The following is a 20,970-nucleotide window of genomic DNA, read 5'->3' on the forward strand; positions in this document are numbered from 1 at the left end:
GACGTAGTTCAAAGTGGCAGGTCCAGCTAAGCCCTGCTTCTTCATTCAATATGGAGGAAAGGCTCATTACTGCTGTAGCAAACCACCCGGAGCTGTACGACACCGCCTGCTTTTTCTACAGAGACAGGAATAAAAAGGACCTAGCTTGGAGGAAAATATGTGAAGCGACTGGGCAACCTGGTAAGTCCATTCATTTCTCTTTTGAAAGTTTTGACTGACCCGGGGAAGCGGCGCAAAAGCTAGCAAGCCCTCCTACTGTCCCACTATTTTCCCACTGATGCACAAATACCTTTCCACGAACAAGATCATGTGTTTATTCAGAGGACATCTGCAGGAGAAAGTGGAAGAGCCTCAGGGACACGTACTGCAAGGAGAAGAGGGCAGAGAAGGAGAAGAGGAGTGGGTCTGCAGCAGGATCGGGGAGGAAATGGAAGTTCTCCGCGATCATGAGGTTTCTGGACCCCTTCCTCACCCCGCGCGAGACGAGCTGCAATATGGTGGGGACCGTGGAAAACTCCGAGGACCAGGGACAGCCCGAAGAGGCAGCAGGGGAGTCCCAGTCAGAAGGTGTGTTTGCAATGAATTAATGTAGGCAGTTAATTTATGCATGTTGGCATATAGGAATACATGTTATTGTCTATTAATAAACAGCACGCAGTGGTGCCGCTGTTCATCCGTCACTGCCTCGCTTTTTCGCAGTTTTTTATTGCACAGTACAGCATTGCATTCTGCAGCCTGATTGACAAATCTCCTCCGTGTCGTGTCTCCTGCACTTGATAATTTATCATGTTTGGTTTTGATAACCATCACGTCCAATAGAAAAAACAGCACAAAACACCCAGAACTATGACCCTCATTCGGAAATAAACACCTGCACCGGGAGGGGAAAAGGCGCACAAAAGTGGCGCGCAGACGAAGAAAAAACGCGGTATAATAACACTTTTACGTTTTGCAATCTACAAAGGTTTGCACTTTGAGAATCAACTTGTGAGAACTGTGACTAATGTTCGTGTGTGTGTGGAAAAAAAGTGAATAAAGTGCATGTTGATGGGCTAGTTATTCTGAGAACCCCTGCTGCAGTACAGGGACCACTGTATATACTTTCTCTATGATTATTGTTTTCAACCTGTTAACATTTAATATTGTCTTGACAGAGCCAACTGATCCTGCAGCAGAGCTGTCACCTGTTGCTTGTCCTGGCTCCCCAGTCCCTGGTCCCTCCGCTCCTGCTGCTGCACCCACAGGTATGTACAGCACGCACTGATAGCTTTTTACTCGCTTGGATTTCCTTGTGATTACCTTTACTAAATATCTACAACCAATCTGATTATATCCTGTTTTTGTTTTGTTCAACGTTAAAAATGAAAATCTAGTAGCAGCCTTCTCATTTCTTTGTGTTGTTTTGTGCTTTGTTTTCAGGCCCACAGAGGAGGACAGCTCCGAGGCGGACGAGGGACGGTCCATCAGCGGTGGAGCTGGCCATCCTGGAGTCCCTGAAGCGGCCACGCCAGTCTCCAACGGAGCATTTCCTCCTCGGTCTTGTTCCTGCTCTGGAGAGCATGCCGCCTCAGACCAGAGAATTTGTCAAGTTTCTAATTCAAAAATTAGTTTATGAAAACAGCACAGCTACAATATCTGACAACTGTGATGAGAAAAATAAAGTGGACGGCAATTTGGCAAACACGAGGAGAGCTGTGGAGGACAAAACCTGCACCTCTGATTTTGAGTTGTCAGTAACCATCGAGGCATCAAACACTTACGAGTCAGAGCGGCATAAAATCAAGGAGCATCGTTTGGATCAAGAACACATGTTGATGAGTGAGCAGATCATTTAATCATCATTATCTTCAGTATGAATTAGATGAAAAAGTTACACAATGCTTTCAGTGGTCAGTTACAATGAGTGATAACCAAGCAGGAACACCACGGACAGCCAAAGCAAATGTTTGGGGTTTTTTGTCCCTTAAAATATTTCTCAAAATCTTATATCAACAAAACATATTAGTTAGTATTTTAATTAAAACCTTCAAATCTATGGAGAAACTGTGCTTCAGTAAACTGACCCTTTAACCCTGAATAGCCTTGAAGTCAGAGGGGAAATAATAATAAATACCAACTTTCCAGTTAGTAAAATACCTTGGTCCAACTTGAGCTGCAGCCACACAGGAAGTGGTTTTAAGATGTGTTTTATTTAAAAATGAGTCTCGAGGTGGTCGTAAGCCAGTCTTACTTTGTTTAGCACCAAGACATTTCTTTTCTTTTGCAGCAAAGAAGCATATCTATATCTGTTTTTGTAACCACCTTAAATATAATTTTGCAGGTGTTTCTGAGAGTGAGCTCGATAAAGAGAATACTACTGCATCAAACAGAAGACTGAAGAGGAAAGCTGTGGATGAAGGTCTGAACTGTGTTCCTCTGAAATAATTAAATATGGATAAGAACATGGCTGTGAGCTAATAAAATGCACAACTCATGAAACCCTGTTAGGAGCTGACATGTTCCACTAGTCGTACTTAAAAAGTAAGTTAACCTTTGTCCTTCTTACTTCCAGACCCTGGACTGCACACATCAGTGAAAAAGCTGAACCCTCTTGGCCCTGTTGTTGCTGACAGACTGCACACCCAGTGTAAAGAAGAGCAGGACCACATCCCCATAATAAAGATCAACTCAGTCTGTTCAATGGCCTCCCCTGCTCCATCGCCACAGGTAACATTCACTCATCTCATGTGACCATTACAAAACTGACGTATTCTGGTGTGGGTTCTTTTAAAACTACCCCAACTATTTGATTAATCGAGTGACAGATTATTATATAAGAAGTTCATTATTTTTTGAATAAAAATGCCCAGCATTAAAAATATAATTGTAAAATGTAAGATGTTTCGATTTGAGATTATTTCATATTGCAAAAACAAAGATTGATTAATGCAAATATTGTAAAGCCAAAAGCTGCAGCTCTATGATGTATGTTGTGCTGACGTTTATTAATCAAACCTGAGGAAAAGTTATGTCTTACGTTTTTTTCACTAATCCATGTTAGAAAATTCCAGAAAGTTGGTTTTGTTCATCTGGTCACAGGATCTTTGATGGGAGAAATGTTTCACTGCTTATCCAGGTGACTTCTTCAGTATCAGCTGACCACAACCTTAACAGTGCAGAACAGCTGCATAACAACTGAAACCAGCACCACTGACTAACAATGAGCCACCAGTTCAGTTTCAGGATCGTCAGTATGCAAACTGGTACCATGTGTACCAATCACATCACTATGAGATGGCCTGTATTTGTAATTATAATAATAATGGATTGTATTTATATAGCGCTTTTCAAGGCACCCAAAGCGCTTTACAATTCCATTATTCATTCACTCTCACATTCACACACTGGTGATGGCAGCTACAATGTAGCTACAGCCACCCTGGGGCGCACTGACAGATGCGAGGCTGCCAGACACTGGCGCCACCGGGCCCTCTGACCACCACCAGTAGGCAACGGGTGAAGTGTCTTGCCCAAGGACACAACAACCGAGACTGTCAGAGCCGGGGCTCGAACCGGCAACCTTCCGATTACAAAAAGAAAGGCACGATTGCCCCAGATGATGAGCAATCGTTCAGAGGTGTCATGGCCTTTTCACATAACGGCTCCCCACTCAAACCAGGATGTGCACATCATCACTGAAAGAGTTGCCACTGGCCTGTAGGTGTAAACAGAGTCTCAGCCTGATGAGCTAGCTCTTCTGTGCTGTGCAATCTGCTAACCTGTGCTTGTCTGGTTGACTTTCTAAATTCAATGTAATTGGGAAATAAAGAAAAATATATTAAACTGCAAGCTTGTTGAAGGAAACCAGGGTTTTTGGTTCATGAAGACATTATGTGGGTCACATGACCTAAGGTGTGATTTCTGTGTGGGACGGCTTCATGAACCAAAAACAAAGTCTAGCTGTCATCACATTAATAACTTCAAACTAGCCTGGTCTCAACAACTGTATCTTATATTTCATCAGAACCAAGAATGTGGCAATCATGTGACATCCTTACAGACAAGCTGCATGATAACATGTTGCTAACAACAGTGACACGTTAAAAGGCGATTTTTGTTCCCACTTTTTTCTTCTTTAAAAAAGAAACAAGTGCTGCCTGCTAGGAAATCAAATCCGGCTTTTATGGGCGTAGACTAAAATGAATCAATTCTTCTGTAAGTTCACTGGCGTGTTTTGTGATTTGTCTTTCAGGGCTGCTCAGGATCCACGAGCACCATGGCATCCACCCCAGGTACTGCAGAGCCTTAATCTGCACTTTAGAGCTTCAGTTAGATGTTCATGTTTTAATTCTTTCCTTGTTTTCAGAGTTAAAAATCGGCCAGAAGCTCAATGAGGGCAAGACTAAACAGATTTTTGAGCTGGTGGACCAGCCGGGACTGGTTCTAGTCCAGTCTAAGGACCAGATCACAGCTGGGAACGCCGTGAGGAAAGATCAGATGGAGGGCAAAGCTGCCGTTGCCAACAAAACCACGAGCTGCGTGTTCCAGCTGCTGCAGGAGTCTGGTGAGGTTTTTATTTCTGCAGAAGGTTTTGGAAACAACAGCTTGCATCAAAGGTTGATTCACTGACTGAAAAAACTAAATCTCGTGCATGAACAGAAATGATAATTATGCAATAATACTTAATGTATACAAATTCAATAAAATATAGTTTTAATCTCAGATGTTGTAATTTGTCTGTGAGTTTGAGGTTGCTCTGATATCCACCCTTCTCTCCTCAGGCATTAAGACGGCCTTTGTTAAGCAGCACTCGGACACGGCGTTCATCGCAGCGCACTGCCAGATGATACCCATTGAGTGGGTGTGTCGCAGAGCGGCGACTGGATCTTTCCTCAAGAGGAATCCAGGAGTCAAAGAGGGCTACCGCTTTTCTCCTCTAAAGATGGAGATGTTCTTTAAAGTGAGTCTTGCAGGCGTGCAGTGATTCTCTCCGTGTGTTTGCAGTCTGAGTGTTGCAGCAAACTCATCACTGATTGTGTTTTTAGGATGATGCCAACAATGATCCTCAGTGGTCAGAGGAGCAGCTGCTGGAGGCCAAACTGTGTGTGGCTGGGCTCACTATTGGTCAGTGTGAGGTGGACATAATGAGTCGCAGCACTGTGGCCATTTTTGAGATAGTGGAGAAGGCCTGGGCCACTCAGAACTGCACCCTGGTGGACATGAAGGTAGCTGTGCAGCAGCGCCCCCTGCTGGCTAAAGTCACATCTTGGTGCGATCACTTTTCTCCTGTAGCTGCAGCAGAACTACAACTAAGGACTTTTTCTTTGCTTGTAGATTGAATTTGGCGTCAGTGTGAAAAGTGGAGAGATTGTGCTCGCTGACGTGATTGACAACGATTCATGGAGGCTTTGGCCAGCTGGAGATGGGAGCCAGCAAAAAGACAAACAGGTGATGGACTGACTTTGATTTATTTTCATGCTGATATGAAAAAAAGACACAAGCCTCAAACTTTTCTTTCCCCTTTGTAGGTGTACAGAGAGCTGAAGGAAGTGACCCCAGAGGCAATGCAGATGGTGAAGAGGAATTTTGAGTGGGTCTCTGAAAGGGTCGAGGTACAGCACACAGATGCCTCTAATCTATTCTTGATCTTGTAGGAGTGTTTAGCTCTTTCTTTGCTTTGAACGTCCAAACCAACAAACACTGTTTAACATCACAAAAGCCTGCAGCTGCTTTTGATGTCATTCAGGAAAAAACCAGCACAGCTGTACGATTTTTCTTTTGAGCAGGTAAAACTGACATAAAGTGATGATTCAATGGTTTCTGTGTGTCTGCAGTTGCTGCTGGAGCCCCAGGCAAGCAGCAGGGTGGTGCTTTTAATGGGCTCCACCTCAGACGTGGCCCATTGTGAAAAGATAAGAAAGGCGTGCGCCTCCTACGGGATCCCCTGTGTCCTCAGAGTCACCTCGGCACACAAGGGTCCAGATGAGACGCTGCGCATTAAAGCTGAATATGAAGGTGTGCTTTAATACTGACGTAACTGCGTCTTTATTCTGATCTGGGATTCTTTCTAATCGGATCATTTCTTTATGCTGTGTTGCAGGTGATGGCGTACCCACTGTGTTCGTGGCTGTGGCTGGGAGGAGTAACGGCCTCGGCCCAGTGATGTCTGGTAACACGGCTTACCCTGTGATCAGCTGCCCTCCTCTCACTCCAGACTGGGGACCACAACATGTCTGGTCGTCCCTCCGCATGCCAAGTGGTGAGCAGAGCTCTTTACTGTAACGTGCAGCGTTAATCATACGTGCTGTTTTTGCATTTATTTATTTTTGTCCTGCAGGTCTCGGCTGCTCCACCGTGTTGTCTCCTGAAGCTTGTGCTCAGTTTGCAGCGCAGATCTTGGGGTTGAGGGACCACCTGGTGTGGTGCAAACTGAGGGCATCCATGCTCAACACCTGGGTGTCTCTCAAGCTGGCTGACAAGAAGTTCCAGGCCTGCAGCCTCTGAAGAGCCCAGCGTGCATCACACTGAACAAAAGAGCTTTGGTCCATTTAGCACCCTTGAAGCCAACTGCAGGACTGACAATGACACAATTCATTTCATTGAGGCCAAGTTTATAACATGGAACTGTTTCTAATAGATTTGTTATAGTTTCTCAATTTTAATAGAATTTTATGGAATTTTTTAATTTGTTTATTTATTTTTGCCTGCATGTTGTTGCTGCCTGTGTTTAATTGTGTCATTTTTGTAATTTGCTGCTGCCCATCGTCAGGTCTCCCTAAAAAAGGTTTTTGTTTCAGTGGGATCTTCCTGGTTGAATAAAAGAAAAAGCAAAAAGTGGAATCAAAACATGTAAACAGTTTGTTGATGGTGGCTCACAGCACGGACACGTGGACAGGAAGTCGTGTCATGGAGCTTTCTTTTCTGACTCGATGCAATAAAACATTTAAATACTCGTATTCAAAGCACTATGAGATCTTTTAGCAGGTATTCATCCATCTGGGGTCCGTTCTTCGTACCTCGCTTACTACATCCAAGATCAAATCATCGCGCTAACTTTGAGCTCGCTAATACGGTTCTCCGAACACACCTGTTGTTGACGATTAGTACAGCTGGATGAAGTAATCTGAGATCACTGGGTGGCTTAAAAGGGGCTACGCATCGATAGTAGAAACATTGATCGGCAACCCTGTGATTGGTCGGTGAAAATGTCGAAGGAGCGCGCTCAGTATTTCACGGCAGCAGACCAAGAACTCTTGATTGAGGGATTTCAGGAGTTTCAGAGTTTAATTAAAACGCAGGGGAACACTGCAAAGGCTGCAAAAGCAAGGATAGAGGGCTGGCAGAAAGTTGCTGACAAATTAAACTCGTAAGTGATCCATGATATTACATTATATCATGTGATATTATATTATACAACATTATATTATATTACATTATATCCTCTTTCACATTAGAGCCACAACAGGACCCACTAGAACCAGGGCTGGACTGGGACAAAAAATCAGCCCGGGCATTTTGACTAGAGACCGACCGGCCCACCAGGTATTATGGGAAAAACCATAAAGCCTTTGAATGAAAACAAATGTCGTTGTGACAGTGATGTACACAGTCTTGTTGGTATATATGTATCAATCTAGAACTTAACTTAAACCTACACCATCCTCCCTATTCTGGTATTCTAAACAGTACTTAGCCGAAACCCAAAGACTGCTTGGTTTACCTCCTGAACTTTCTACAACATATGGTGGAAACTTGAAATTAAGACAGAGAAGACTAGAGTTGAGACATGACCATTACTGAATATTAAAAATAATAAATGACAGATTTAGTGATATTTTCATAAACTATTTATTTACCACATCAATAAACAGCATGGCAGGGCAAAATACTTTTGTAACATGGCAACCTTTAAAAAGTGAAAGGAGACAGAAAGACAGGTGAGAAAGAATAAAACTTCCTCACTCAAAACTTCATTTTGATGGTATTTTACACACAGTACTGGTACAGTATCTAGAAAATGTGGGAAAATACTGGCATCATATACAGTACTTACTTCTGAAGAAATTATGTTGGGATCCTGAAAAAAACTACTATGTACAATAATGGATTTCTATACATTTGACATCAGATGAAAACTTTGGTTGTAAGATTCAGATAATTATTTCTTAAAAGCTAGAAATTTTAAATGAGAATAAGAAAGAAACGTATTTTTTGTGCCCCCCTTTCCCTGGTAATGCCCTACCTGCCCCCCTGGCAAAACTTTGCTAGACCCGCCCCTGCACAGTTACCAGCTGTCAGCTAGAAAAGGATCCTGGTGTTATTTGTCTCACAGAAAGAAGTTCATAACTTCCCTTCAACCCTTCATCCCTCCAACAAACATCAGCTGATACTAGAAATTAATATTAAATAAATTCTAACAACAGCTCATCAAGTTTTAAGGTGCTTTTGTTGTTTAACGCGACCTCCGCTGGTTTGCTCTTTCTGACGCAGAGAGAAAAGCCGATCAGCTGATCGTTCATTGATCAGCTGATCTGGACAAATCGCGTTGCTTTTCACCTCAACTTTAAAGTTCGACCTTCTCGGCTGTAATTGGTCCATCCCAGAGTCGATCATGACCAACTGGCCAATATACCACTATTCATTTATACCGTTGAAAAAATAAAAGAAATAAAACCCCATCGGCCCATAAAAACGAAAAATCACGAGCGGTCCACCGGGCAAATGCCCGGTATGCCCGATGGCCAGTCCAGCTATGGCTACATCCACTTCTGTTGGGCTTAGGCTACTCACTAGGGCTGGGTATCGTCACTGATTTCTATAATCGATTTGATTAAATTCAATTTTGACTCAGTAACTGTGTCAAAGTAACTGAGGATAAAACACAGAAAAACAGCATCAATTTGGCATAATTTAAAATTTTTTTATTAAACAGCAAAATGAAGCTTTCTTTTAGTTGGAGAGGAACAAAAGCTGCAGCTCAGAATCAGTGAGATGTTGACCTTCTGCCCCGACGGCGTGTCCGTGTTCGTGTCGTCGGATGAGAAAGACGACATCTCATTGATTCTGAGCTGCAGCTCTCCGACCAAAAGAAAGCTTGTTTTGGTGGTTATTGAAATAGTTTTGTGAGCTCCTGGCGTTTCTGGCAAAATACATTTATATGTAGAAATCGATTCGGGATTTAATGAATCAATATCGCATTTGTTTACTGGTTTGCATGCACTTTTTATTTTTCTAGATTTTTCTAAAAAATAGATTTGAAAAGAATTGATAACTGTAAACCACCACGGCAGACCCAATGGCATTTTCATATCTCGCAGCATCATTCATTCTTACAAGTCATCCAGCTTGTAAAAATAAAGGCTTTGCACCACTGATGATCCACCAGGACAAACTCAACAGTGTGTGAGGAAGAGGAGGAGGAAGAGCCAGCAGCAGCTGACAGATGGAGAGAATAGACGGACTGTTCCCTGTTTGTAAAAGACTGATAGAAATGTTTTAAATAACTAATTGTCTGTCCTGAACAGGGTTTTAATAGTTTTGCAATTTTCATTCGTTTTTATTTTTATTTCGTTTTGACTTCAGATTTTCAATTTTATATTAGTTTTAATTAGTTTTTACCAATTGTTTGCTAGTTTAGTTTAGTTTTTATTTTATTTTTTGAAACTCCTTAGTTTCAGTTTAGTTTTGATTAGTTTCAGTTATAGTTTTAGTTGTGTTTGCAATAAAGTGTAACAAAATCCCAGTTTCATCATATCAGTCATTCTCTTCTGCTTATCCGTGGGTATGTTGCTATTCCAGCTACCATACCCTGCACCCTGCACAGGTCGCCTGTCTGTCGCAGGGCTAACACGCAGAGACAGACAACTCACATTCAATAAATAAATGAATAAATAAATTAGGGCAGATGAACAACCGTTGAAACCAGGCAACTATAAAAAGTATATCTTGGCCGCAATGAGACTATTAACTCTTGCAGCACCGGGTGTTAAGGCAATTGACTCACACAGTTATGTAGATATCCCAGTCCTGTTGTCTCGGGATGCATCACGCTGCCTTGCCTGGGGTTAGCTTCTGTTTCTGGGGATGAGGGTTGAATGTGCTCCCTTACCTTCTCCAGGTAAGCTAGGTTAGCCTTCTTGTGTGAGCTTTTCAAGTGCACTTTAAGGTTTGTGGGATTTTTTCCCTTTAGAAATGTTCCTCATAATTTGTCTCTTTCCACTACAAGACACTTGCTTTATCCAAAACACAGTCATATTCAAAGTAATCCCAAATTGGAAGCTGGCGCTTTCTCCAGACTTTTCCTGACATGATTCTGCGCGTGGACGGAGCAGCGACACAGACGACTCGACTAACGTACTGCCACCTGCTGGCATAATGAGACACAGCAAGAAAAAAACCTGGAAACTAAACTTAATTTTTACCCTTGACTATTGTATGACACACACACATAAACGAAAACTAAACACATTTTGGCTATAAATTCAGTTAATTTTAGTTAGTTTTGTGAACACTCATTACAGTTTTAGTTAGTTTTCCTTTTTTCGCTTTTATTTTTATTTCCGTTAACGAAAATGTTTTTTCACTTCTGGTTTTCGTTATTTCGTTAGTTTTAGTTAACAATAATAACCTTGGTCCTGAATCAGTCTTATTAGCTAATGTTAAAATAATTTTATCATTTAAGTGTTTTCAGTGTGGGAGAAAGTACTCAGGGCCTTCAAGTTACACACTATGAAAGGCGGTAACAAGTTTAATATTCAGAAACCTAAAGTATGTATCAGCAGCAGAATGGAGCTAAAAATAAATGTTTGTTTCAGTTCTATGAAGCTTTGAGTATTTTGGATTAGTAGCACTGCTGTGTTTGTTGCATCATATTGCTGTAATTGTTTATATGCTTTATATATTCTGAGGTAAGTTGATCTATAGTGTTACATCATATTCTATAAGGATGTTATGTGTTTGTAGACTTTCTGCCCAGTTTGACCCATTTAGCAGAAGTCAGCCTGTTTAAGGCTCTGATATCTATTCTGTATGACTTAAAGCAGTTACGACATGGTCTGATTTTCTCACCCAATAAAGGAATATTTAATATATCAGTGTACTCTTCATTCTATCAGAAACAGTTTTCACAGCTTGTACATTTGCTTTTTACACATATATGTAAGCTTTGAGCCAAATGTAATAATCACAGCAAAAAATCCTGGCTCAACTTCACCTGCTTCCAAGGTGCAACCAGTAGCGGTTTTAGATACGGGCGGTTGCCCGGGGCGGCATCGTGGTGGGGGGCGGCATCACGGGCATCGGCAAACAAAAAAAAAAAAAATTGCTCGTACTCATGCTGCCCGACATCATGCCAGTGCATATTGGGGATGGCATAGGCACCGATCGGTTTTCTATCGCCCATTAGTTGGGAGTAAGGGCGCCCTCCGTTTGCAAGTTGCGCCTGCTACTTGCGGCACAGGGAGGAGAGGAAGGGGCGGCGGGGGATTCTCTGGCTGGCTGGAGCAGCATCTAATAACCAACTCTCAAAATAAAAACAAACCAACAAACACGAAAACACCAGACATTATGATACAGACTTATAATTTGCACCGATGTTTTTTGAAAATTCTATACGAGAAAAGTGAGCGCGAGAGCCCTCGGTGCGCCTGCTCGCTGCTGAAGTCAAAGTAAACTTTATTGTCATCTCCACTACATACAGTCATACCCAGCCCTCATCTCTGTCAAAATCAAACCAGTGAGACAGATTGACAACGCCCTCTTAATTTCACCGCTAGCACCCACGTGACTCCCGTTACACATCACCATAGCAACCAAACAAATGAAAACCCAGTGATCATTAAAATTCAATACATTTAATTATGGCTCCTACAAGGAGAAACGAGCAAAAGATACAGGTAAGCAGATATGTCATTGGATAATGGCAGGTCATGTATCCCAAAACATTAAGAATCAGAATACTTTCTTAATACCTAAGGAAATTATGTGGGTTACAGTTCCTCCAAGAAGAAATGGTAAAAATAGTAACAGCAACAGACTAAACTCCAAACAATATATACAATAATATAATTTTAATCAGTCAGTGTCAATTGTTGATTTGTCCTGTTCTCATTGTATGACGAATTATGATGTCTGTTTAGTAGCCGTTTGCATACTATGCATACTCTCTCTCTCTTCATATAAGTATGTGTGTGTGTGTGGGGGGGGGGCGCCAGAGGGAGTGTTCGCCCAGGGCGCCAAACAGGCTAGGACCACCACTGCCAGCAACACTTGAGAAACGTAAAACAGCTCAATTATTAACAGGTCAATTATTAAAGCTGTTCTTCGTTTCCCAAATGTAATAATGCCAACATATTAAACGAACAATATTCGTCTTTTATATATGATACACCTATATATTCACTGTCAAAGATACTTGTCTTTGAGTGAAGATTTAAGGTGATAAGACATATAAATAACTGCAACTTGAATCTTTACTGAAGCTCAGTATTTCATACAGAGTTCAATCACATGAATTTCACTCACATGTGCTGTACCAGTGTACCTGCACATGTGATGTGACAATAAAAGTGATTTGATTTGAGAAACCCACAGCCTTCGGCACGTCGCGGTGACATAATCGGCCTTAAAATGCGGTCTTTAAGGCTGCAGACCCTGAATTGGGATACAGCCAGTGACATGCAGCTGCGATGAGCTGCATACACCGCCTCTTTTAGCTCCTCCCACAGAGGGGAGGGGGGGCTGTTGTTAAAGTTCTAGATTCATCCTCATTTTCTTGTCGCTTCCTTTTTTGGGGTGAGCGCGCGCGGATATCTGTGACAGCAGGTGAATTTCACGAGGACAATATCTGCAATCACTTTGAAACAGGTTCGTTTGCACCTCAAAAAGAACATGTGAACTTGAACATTTATTTTGAAGCATTTTAACTCTTGGCTTCTTTTTCCTTTCGTAGTTTAAATATTGTTGACGCTCGTTTCTCGTCTCGTGTATCTTCAGCGACTTTCATCCGTCCCCTGACGGAGCTCCTAAATCAAACTACTCGTGTGTCACATTAATGTTTCCGAGTAAAAACAGTCTCGGACTCAAAACACCGTAATTGCTTTGCTACATGTAGGTAGGTGCAGGCGGAGGTGCTTCGCTCCGAGTGCTTCACCAAGTCGAGCACACTTTGTTCGTGTGTAGCCACGTTCGCTGGACCGGTTAGCGGTGGGATATCTGAACTTTAGCTCTCAGCTCAAAGGAGAAAATCGGCTCTTTCAAAACCTCTTAAGTCAAGGTAGCACTTTATGTACTTTGAAGTATATTTCATGGAATATCTGTGATTTGGAGAGGTGGCCATCTGCTGTGTCCATTTTGGAGTGAGGGCAAAGGGCCAAAGATGAGGTTCAAAATCCATTTTTGGATACTGGATCAAAGCATGAATGGCCAGGTTCGCGCTCTCATTCCTGGGCTTTTCCTCCAGCTATAACAACAAGCTGAACCCGGCTCAGGGAGGCTCTGTCAAGTCCTGACCTCATCTCTAAGGCCAAGCCCAGCCACACTTCAGGGACCATAGCTGAGGGTGGGGATTGCCCCAATCAGTCTGTCAGTCTCACTCCCCTCACTCGTGAACCTGACCCCGAGATATTTAGACTCCTCATCTCTGACCTCCTTAAAACAATTTTTGATTGTTTCATTAATTAAATAATCAAAGCCGTGGATTCTCAGGTGTGAAGAGCTCAGTGAAATCTGCATCATGAAATGCAGGAACAGGACTCAGAGTTCCATAATAATAATTGTAATAATATTAATATTAAAATGATAGTGATGATGATATTAATAATAATAATAATAATGATGTGGATGGATGGAGCAGAGCTGTCTCATGTTATAAACCTGCAGCAGCGATTCTCAGACAGGCGTTAATGAAACTGTTTTCTTCTCAGGATGTCAAGCAGCACTCAGAAGCACCGCACCTTCGTCAGCGAGCCCATGGCAGGGAAACCGGTGACGGCGGTGCCAGGAATCGGACCCACTCTGGGGAGGGAGCTGAACAGGGAGGGCATCAGCAAGGTGCACAAAACACACACAAAAAGCAGAATTTGGTTTTTGGACATGAACGACTTTAACGAACTATAAACGCCTGTGACAGGGGAGCGAGCTGTCACCTGTCAGGCAGAAGATCCCAAACAGATCTCTGCATTTCACCTTCATGCTGTGTTTTTCTTACATTTATAACGTACATATTATTTATAAATACAGTTTGTACTTCTCTCTCACGCAACGTCAGTCTAACTTTTACTGTTTTTAACTTGATTTTTGCTATTCTTTGTTTTTATCCCTGTTGTAAATATATAATCATGTGAATTCCTGAACTCTCTCCTGAAGCTGTCAGAGGAGTTTCACTTTCAGGAAACCGAAAGAGCTGATGTGTTTATTCATGTGTGGTATTTTCTGTGTGTCAGACTTTAGGTTTTGTTTTCCTGCTTCATGAACGTTGTCATAGGTTTCACTTCCCTCTGAAATGCCTCCTGTGTGCCTCACATCGGTCATATCCTGCTCCTGTTTGCACTTATTTCTCTCTCATGTCCTGTCCTTTAAACCAATCTTCTTGTTCCTGACCCTCAGTCTCCAGCCTCTGTTTGTCTCAGTGATTGTAGGTGGTCATTACAGCTCAGCTTCCTTTTTAAAGCTGTCTGATTGGATGGTGTGTTTTTCGTGTTTTCAGGCCTCTGGCCTCCTTGGTCAGTACCTGGTGCATGACAGAAACCCGCAGAGCTTCAATCAATGGGTCAAACGCAGCAGTGGAGCAAACAGTCACCAGGCCAACGCTTGCACCCAGGCTATGAAGGAGTGGACAGACAACAATCTGTGAGGCCCCGCCCCCTTTACCTGAGAGGCACCTCAGCTGATTATGTGCTGAGCATGAATAAAACATAAATAAAGTTTGTGTGCCGGAGCTTCGTTTGTGTTTGTGACTCAGTGAGTGGTTCTGTGTTTGAACTTTATTTTTAATGACTCGCTGACACTGGCTCAGTCTAACAGACGCCTGCAGGATGATGCGACTCCCATCCGGTACAGCGCCGCTCCCCTGTGGCCGTTTTTGGTACTGCAGATACATGCTGAGAGGTAATAAATGACAATCATAGTTTAGGAAGCAGGTTAAGGTGTTTGTTTGACCTTCATGATGATAGCAGGGGGAAGGGGGCGCCGACTGAGTCTCTGAAACACGATGGAGTCACCGATCAGGACTCTATTAAGCCCCGCCCCTCATTGCCCAGCCACCCAGCGTCACAGAGGAGAGCACAGTCAGTCTGAGCTATGTCACGTTTCCACAATCAGCCTGCCAGGACATTCAAGAAGTCCAGCGCATTCACGATGCTTTTCAACATGTTTTCATGTGTCAGCGAGTCATCGCTCACATCCATCACGTCAAAACTGAAGCTGCACTCTGTGTTGGATAAAGTTCACAGATTTAGACTGTTTCATAAAGCAAAAGTCATCATTCCTGCCCGTGGACAGAAATGGTGCAGAGTTTGTGTGTGTTTGATCATAATTAATGTTACTGATCGCTTGAGTGGGCGGGCCGAGATGGAGGAGGAAGACTTTAAAGGTTTAAAGGAGTTCACAGTTTGTGATCAGAAAGTGAAAATTGAACTACATTTCTCACCAACTGGTGGCAGTGTTTACCACAGCACTTCCTGTGTCCTTGTAGGATTAGGATTTAACTTTATTATAATTATACATGTATAAATACAGGGTAAGGAAATACAGTTTGCAACTAACCAGAAGTGCAAGAGCATTAAGTGAGACTTAGACTTAGAGGTCATGTCCAAATTCATGGGCTGCATCCTCCTGAGGACTCGGCCTTCGCGGTCTACGTGGGCCGGGTCCTCAGAAGGTCGGGTAGGATGGAAGTAAACGGCTGTGAAATTGGACGGTCTAGCCTTCTGATTAGCGTCACCGCTGTCTCGGTGGAGTTTAATAAACTCAGCTGTCTGCTCCTTGCTATGTAAAATATAACAGGACACTGTCGTAAATTCTCGACTATCTCACACTTCTGTTTAATCTGTTTTCTGTTTGACGTTTATTCAGCTGTGTGAAAACCACCCGGGAATTAATAACGTTTTATTTTATCTAATCTAATCTAATAACTTTAATCTCAACCAAACCGATTTACTCACGAACAAATAAAAACACGGAAAAAGCCAGACAATAACATTTTTAGGTTGTCTGAGTGACATATATGTTACGTTTAACCTGAGTAGCAAAAGACCACAGTGATCTGAAAATGATGTGCCAGGAGTTTGCAGTTCACGGCAGCTTTAGTGACCCTCAAGCTCCTGGCTAGCTATCGGTCTGGTGGGTAACAGACGTCTCCGAAAACATCGGAGCACTTAAGCAAATATGTGATATCTTGATAAACTGAGCAGATATTTGTTTACAAATTTGTTTTTTGTAAATTTGTTTACAAAGTTTACACAGCTACATTCTCGTCTGAAAATATGTTAAAAGTTTATTTTGTGACCCAGAAAGAGTAATAAGAGTAATATTAAATACTTGGTAGCGGCCGCCATTGCTGAAAACGGTAATTGGCTGAGCTGTGCTATGAATTCTGGGATATGGTGGGCCACGAAGGACACACCCGACCCATCCTTCAAATTCGGGGTGTTGGGATTCAGAGATTCTTTTATTGCTGCCATATAACCTGCCTTATGATGAATGCATTAATAACAGGTTCTACAGTATTATTTTGACAGTAATATTTCTTACAGGGTTCATATTGCATTGAATATGTTTGTCATCACATTAACCTTTCTATTCACAGGTTGAGTTCATTCTATACACAATGCATAACTGTGCTTGTTTAGAGTTGATGTTCCATCCAAGAGGGTTTTAAGCTTCACTGGTGAGAGTGTCCAGGTGATACATGTTGAGGGAAGATGAGAACATAGCAGGTTGATTGCATGCATGCTTACAATACACATAAATCTAGCATCTAATAAGGAAACAACCAAGGGAATTTACATCATAAAGTCAAGAGATGCCAATGGCAGCCCTGAGGACATCGGGATAGTCCTTGAAGGCCAGAGAGTCTGTCAGGATTTGGATAACTATACCCTAGCAGCTGCAATGCTGTTTGGACTAATGTACACTTTGAACCTCACCTACCCACTGGAAAAGTATACCTTCGAGGTATTATAGAAACTGGTTATGGAGCTCAAAAGGAACAGCCTTTCGAAGAAGGCCCAGGTTTTCAGGACCAGACTGTACGATTGAACAGTTTTCCAGTTATGATGTGGGAACAACATGTTTACCTCTTCGAATATGTACCATCCTTTCTTTTAAGCCAGCACTGGTAAAGTTGCAGTACATAGTGAAACTTATTTTTCTGGCACTTTTCAACTTGGGGCCTTTATTACTGCAGTTTTCAGTGTTCACTTTTCAAGCCATGGCTCTTTTGAAAAAAAATTAAAACTTTCAATGTCCATTTTTCTCAGTGGAAATGGTGCCTTGCACCAATTTCACCAGTTTGCAATTTTTTTCCCAACGTGCACCACTACAAACAGATTGCATGGTCTAGTATTAATGATTGTGATGTTTAGTGATAGAAGCAAGCCAATACTAATCAGTTTAGGTGTCTTGGTTTTGTGCCTGTGGGTTATAATTTTATTTTAAGTCTCTTCTTTGTGTCATTTTAATAATTACACTCCTGTTGCCATATTACCTTAAGGTTCTTACATTTAAAAAACTATTTTTTACATAAGCGTGATGTCATAAGGCCCCACAATGTTGAATTCAGGTTACAGCAGATAACTTTGAGGAATGTTGTGGAATGTCTTTCAAGAGATGCATTGTACAAATATGACTCATGTATATTTTGGAAGCCTGAATTGAATGTCCATTGTTACAACTGTGTAGTATTTTCAAAAATACAGGTGATTGTTCAAAAATGTTTTGCTTTTTTCTTTGATTGAAGAGAGTGTACAGTACATACAGTAAGATCAGCCTTAATTTAGTTTTATTTATTGAACACTTAATTATATATTAGATTATATATTATATATTAGAAATTTGTTATAAAATAAAATAAGCTTACCATAAAATAATCTAGTCAGTATAACACATAGTAGTCCAATACAATTAACACAAAAAGTTCATGTCTGATAAACAAGTGGTTTCTATAAATATTTGACCGGAATGAAAAACATAACAACAACATAAAAAAGTCATGTTCATGTTACCAGAAAAATGTGTGCAGGTATAACATAAAAAACTAAGGTTAACCAAACATAACTAGGGGTGGTTCATTTACAAATACAACTTTAACTTAAGTTTCACACTGTTTTTGTTAAAAATAATAAATAAAAAAAAATTGTTACAGGCTTAAATTACACAAAATGTCAGAAATCTGCACTGTCATGAACAAATATTAAACCTTTTTTTTTTTTTTGGATTAACCCACTGAGGTCCAAAATATAACCATTTTGACTCCCTTTGATTTTACATTTGTATGTCACCTTCAAATTGTTTCATTTTATTTTTTTCCACTTGCCTTATCATTCTTTTCAGCTCAACCTCACGTGTCTGAATTTAGCTGTTTTTTCATTGACATACAGGGTGGGCTCTACTTCCGTACCGTTGATTCATTAATGTTGAATATGCTCACAGCTGCTCTATTCCCATGTTCTGAAACAGGGGTTGATCTTTGGTTTCATTCTATAACACTTGGCTTATTTTTTACGAAGGTTTGAACTTTGAGAGTGTTTAAACAAGGGAGAAAAGTGTGAAAATGTTCATGCCTGTCTGAGAAAACTGTATACAGTGTGTAGTGAGGGGTTTTACAGCCTTAAAACATCTATAATAATTGTAAAAAATAAAGCTGGCTACTTCGTGGATTTCACCTACGGCGGTGTATTTTTAGAACATAACTCCCGCGATAAACGAACGAATGTTCAGCTGGATTAAGGATTTTCTGGTTACACAACAAATAACAGTAAGGATTGGGAGGAGTCATTCAGCAAGTTTGCCAATAGAAAATGCAATGCCACAAGCCTCCAGGGGTCCAGAGTCAGCTGAGGGCCTCTGGGAAGGCCCTGGAGTGAGTAACCATATCTGAACGGTCCAGCTTTTGAGGAACCAGTGCAGTCTTAACATGTTTGTCTCTCCAAAATGGGCAGCACTGACACAGCTTCCTGTACAGAGGCTGGTGAAGATGGTGACTGAACAATTAACTGAACAGGTGACAAGTTAGGAAGCTGGACAGATAATTAAACTACAGGCTGGGCTAAAGGCAAAGCTACAGGATGAGGAAGCGACTGAGTTGAAGCCTGAGTGGCTGACAGAATTGATGACTGTACTGGTTGTACTGACAGAAGTTGAGCAGGTGAAAAACAGTCCTTTAACTGTGAAGTGGCCTCTGAAAAGGCAATTTTTGTGATTTCATTCACAGGTGAAGCGGGGAAACTGCAGTAATCATTATCCTGTTTCACAAAACACAGCCTCTGAATAAACAGTCCCAGGGTCTGAAAAAAAAGTCCTTTTCACTCACCACAGCCGGCTGCTTTGAAGTCCCAAAATCCATCTGTTGGGTGACGCTCCGGCGAACATCACACTGACACACAGATTACACTTCTTTGTCTCTGTCACAGCTGGATTACAGATGTTAAGTGTCCAACCAGCCTTGTGTCTCCTTCACACACACAGACAAACTGAATCCAGATGAAAATAATCCTCCAGTACTTCTTGTTAAACTCAGTTTAGTTCAATCTCACCTGCAGGACGAAGACAAGGACAAACAGCAAAGTGCAGCAGAGCAGCGCAGTGCCAGCAGCCATCTCTGTGTCAGTATTTGTGCTGATCCGACTCTTAGTTTGTTCTAAATGTCTGAGTCTGTCGCTGTTTTCAGTCAATAACAGAGCCTGACTTTAAATACTGACTACATCAGAATACATTTAAGCTTGAAATAAAGCTGAAAGTCTGCTTTGAAGAACAGATCTGACTTTCAGCAGCCGGTGATGGTCACATTGTAACAGCTGCCTGCTCAGAGTAACCAAATATCGTGGCGTTATTTGTGTCTGATCTGTAATGAAGCGTCTGCTGTGAATATGTGTTATCTCCTGTAGTCTGAGTGTAGCCATTATAACAGTGAGACAGCACTGCCACCATGAGGTCAAATTGGAGCATTGCAGGTAATAATTCTCAGCCTGTTGGAACATCAGACCTCCTCACACTTTGAACTCATTGTTATTCTGAATGTTTCTATTTTCACTTTGATTCTGTTATTTTCTTCTCTCTGATCATTTGGTTTTCTTAATGTTTCTGTGCCTCCCTGTCTGTGTTTGCTTCAGTGTTTCCTCTGCATGGTTTGACCAAAACATCTATTAATTCTGTCCAAAACGCTGCTGCGTGGTTTTTAACTCAGTTTCATGAAAGCTTCTGCTTTGGCTCCCCATCAGCTTCAGACTTTAGTTTAACGTCTTGGTTCTTATATTTATGGTCTTGTTTGTGTCATGTGTTCATTTTGACTTTTGCTGCTGGCTTTTTTTAAATTACTGTCAAGCTTCATGACTGTTCCTGATCTTAACAAGTGCAACAGTAACAAACTTTTCTTACTGGAACAGAGACATGAAAGTGTTCAGCTGTGTCTAAAATAAACCCATGTGCTGATTAAATCCTGTCACAAATATTTGCTGTTCTTTATTTGTGTGATTAATTTTCACCAGTTTCCTGTGTAAGACGTGCCAGTGATCAAGAGTCAAACCCAGACACACACGTTATTCGAACAGAGATGTCGAAGCTACACAATTTTATTTTATGTTTTTAAGTAAAAACAAACGTGAAAATCATAGATTTCAGAAGTCTCATGATTACAGATCTGTATTTATTTAATCCTGACTTCATTGATGCATAAAAGAGATAAAACTGGGGAAATCACAGCGCTGGGGGGAATCAGGGGGAGATTCATCTTCACATTACACAACAGGAACATATGAATCACTATTTAAAGCAGCG

The 20,970-nt window shown here is 41.5% G+C and overlaps 2 protein-coding genes across 2 annotated transcripts; both read left to right on the forward strand.

Annotated features, from left to right (window-relative positions):
• The first annotated feature begins 30 nt into the window (after positions 1-30).
• On the forward strand, positions 31-6,928 carry LOC134624789 (multifunctional protein ADE2-like). Its single transcript, XM_063469846.1, has 15 exons — positions 31-180; positions 322-567; positions 1,155-1,244; positions 1,420-1,818; positions 2,321-2,398; positions 2,552-2,706; positions 4,232-4,271; positions 4,346-4,543; positions 4,761-4,939; positions 5,025-5,204; positions 5,314-5,427; positions 5,508-5,591; positions 5,814-5,994; positions 6,080-6,238; positions 6,317-6,928. The coding sequence occupies exons 1-15, from the start codon at positions 51-53 to the stop codon at positions 6,481-6,483; spliced, it is 2,400 nt and encodes a 799-aa protein (XP_063325916.1). The 5' UTR covers positions 31-50; the 3' UTR covers positions 6,484-6,928.
• A 5,845-nt stretch (positions 6,929-12,773) lies between these two features.
• LOC134624795 (barrier-to-autointegration factor-like protein) lies at positions 12,774-14,909 on the forward strand. The gene is made up of 3 exons (XM_063469857.1): positions 12,774-12,843; positions 13,902-14,028; positions 14,684-14,909. The coding sequence occupies exons 2-3, from the start codon at positions 13,903-13,905 to the stop codon at positions 14,828-14,830; spliced, it is 273 nt and encodes a 90-aa protein (XP_063325927.1). The 5' UTR covers positions 12,774-12,843; position 13,902; the 3' UTR covers positions 14,831-14,909.
• The last annotated feature ends 6,061 nt before the right edge of the window (positions 14,910-20,970 follow it).

This window comes from Pelmatolapia mariae, linkage group LG3_W, assembly GCF_036321145.2.
Source record: "Pelmatolapia mariae isolate MD_Pm_ZW linkage group LG3_W, Pm_UMD_F_2, whole genome shotgun sequence".
NCBI lineage: Eukaryota > Metazoa > Chordata > Actinopteri > Cichliformes > Cichlidae > Pelmatolapia > Pelmatolapia mariae.

Bases quoted from the DNA above. Each gene is read 5' to 3' on its own strand.
- LOC134624789 (XM_063469846.1), top strand. From the start codon at position 51: ATGGAGGAAAGGCTCATTACTGCTGTAGCAAACCACCCGGAGCTGTAC. The intron at 1,245-1,419 runs GTATGTACAGCA...CTTTGTTTTCAG, and splicing joins TCCTGCTGCTGCACCCACAG to GCCCACAGAGGAGGACAGCT. The intron at 5,995-6,079 runs GTGTGCTTTAAT...GCTGTGTTGCAG, and splicing joins CATTAAAGCTGAATATGAAG to GTGATGGCGTACCCACTGTG.
- LOC134624795 (XM_063469857.1), top strand. From the start codon at position 13,903: ATGTCAAGCAGCACTCAGAAGCACCGCACCTTCGTCAGCGAGCCCATG. The intron at 14,029-14,683 runs GTGCACAAAACA...TCGTGTTTTCAG, and splicing joins ACAGGGAGGGCATCAGCAAG to GCCTCTGGCCTCCTTGGTCA.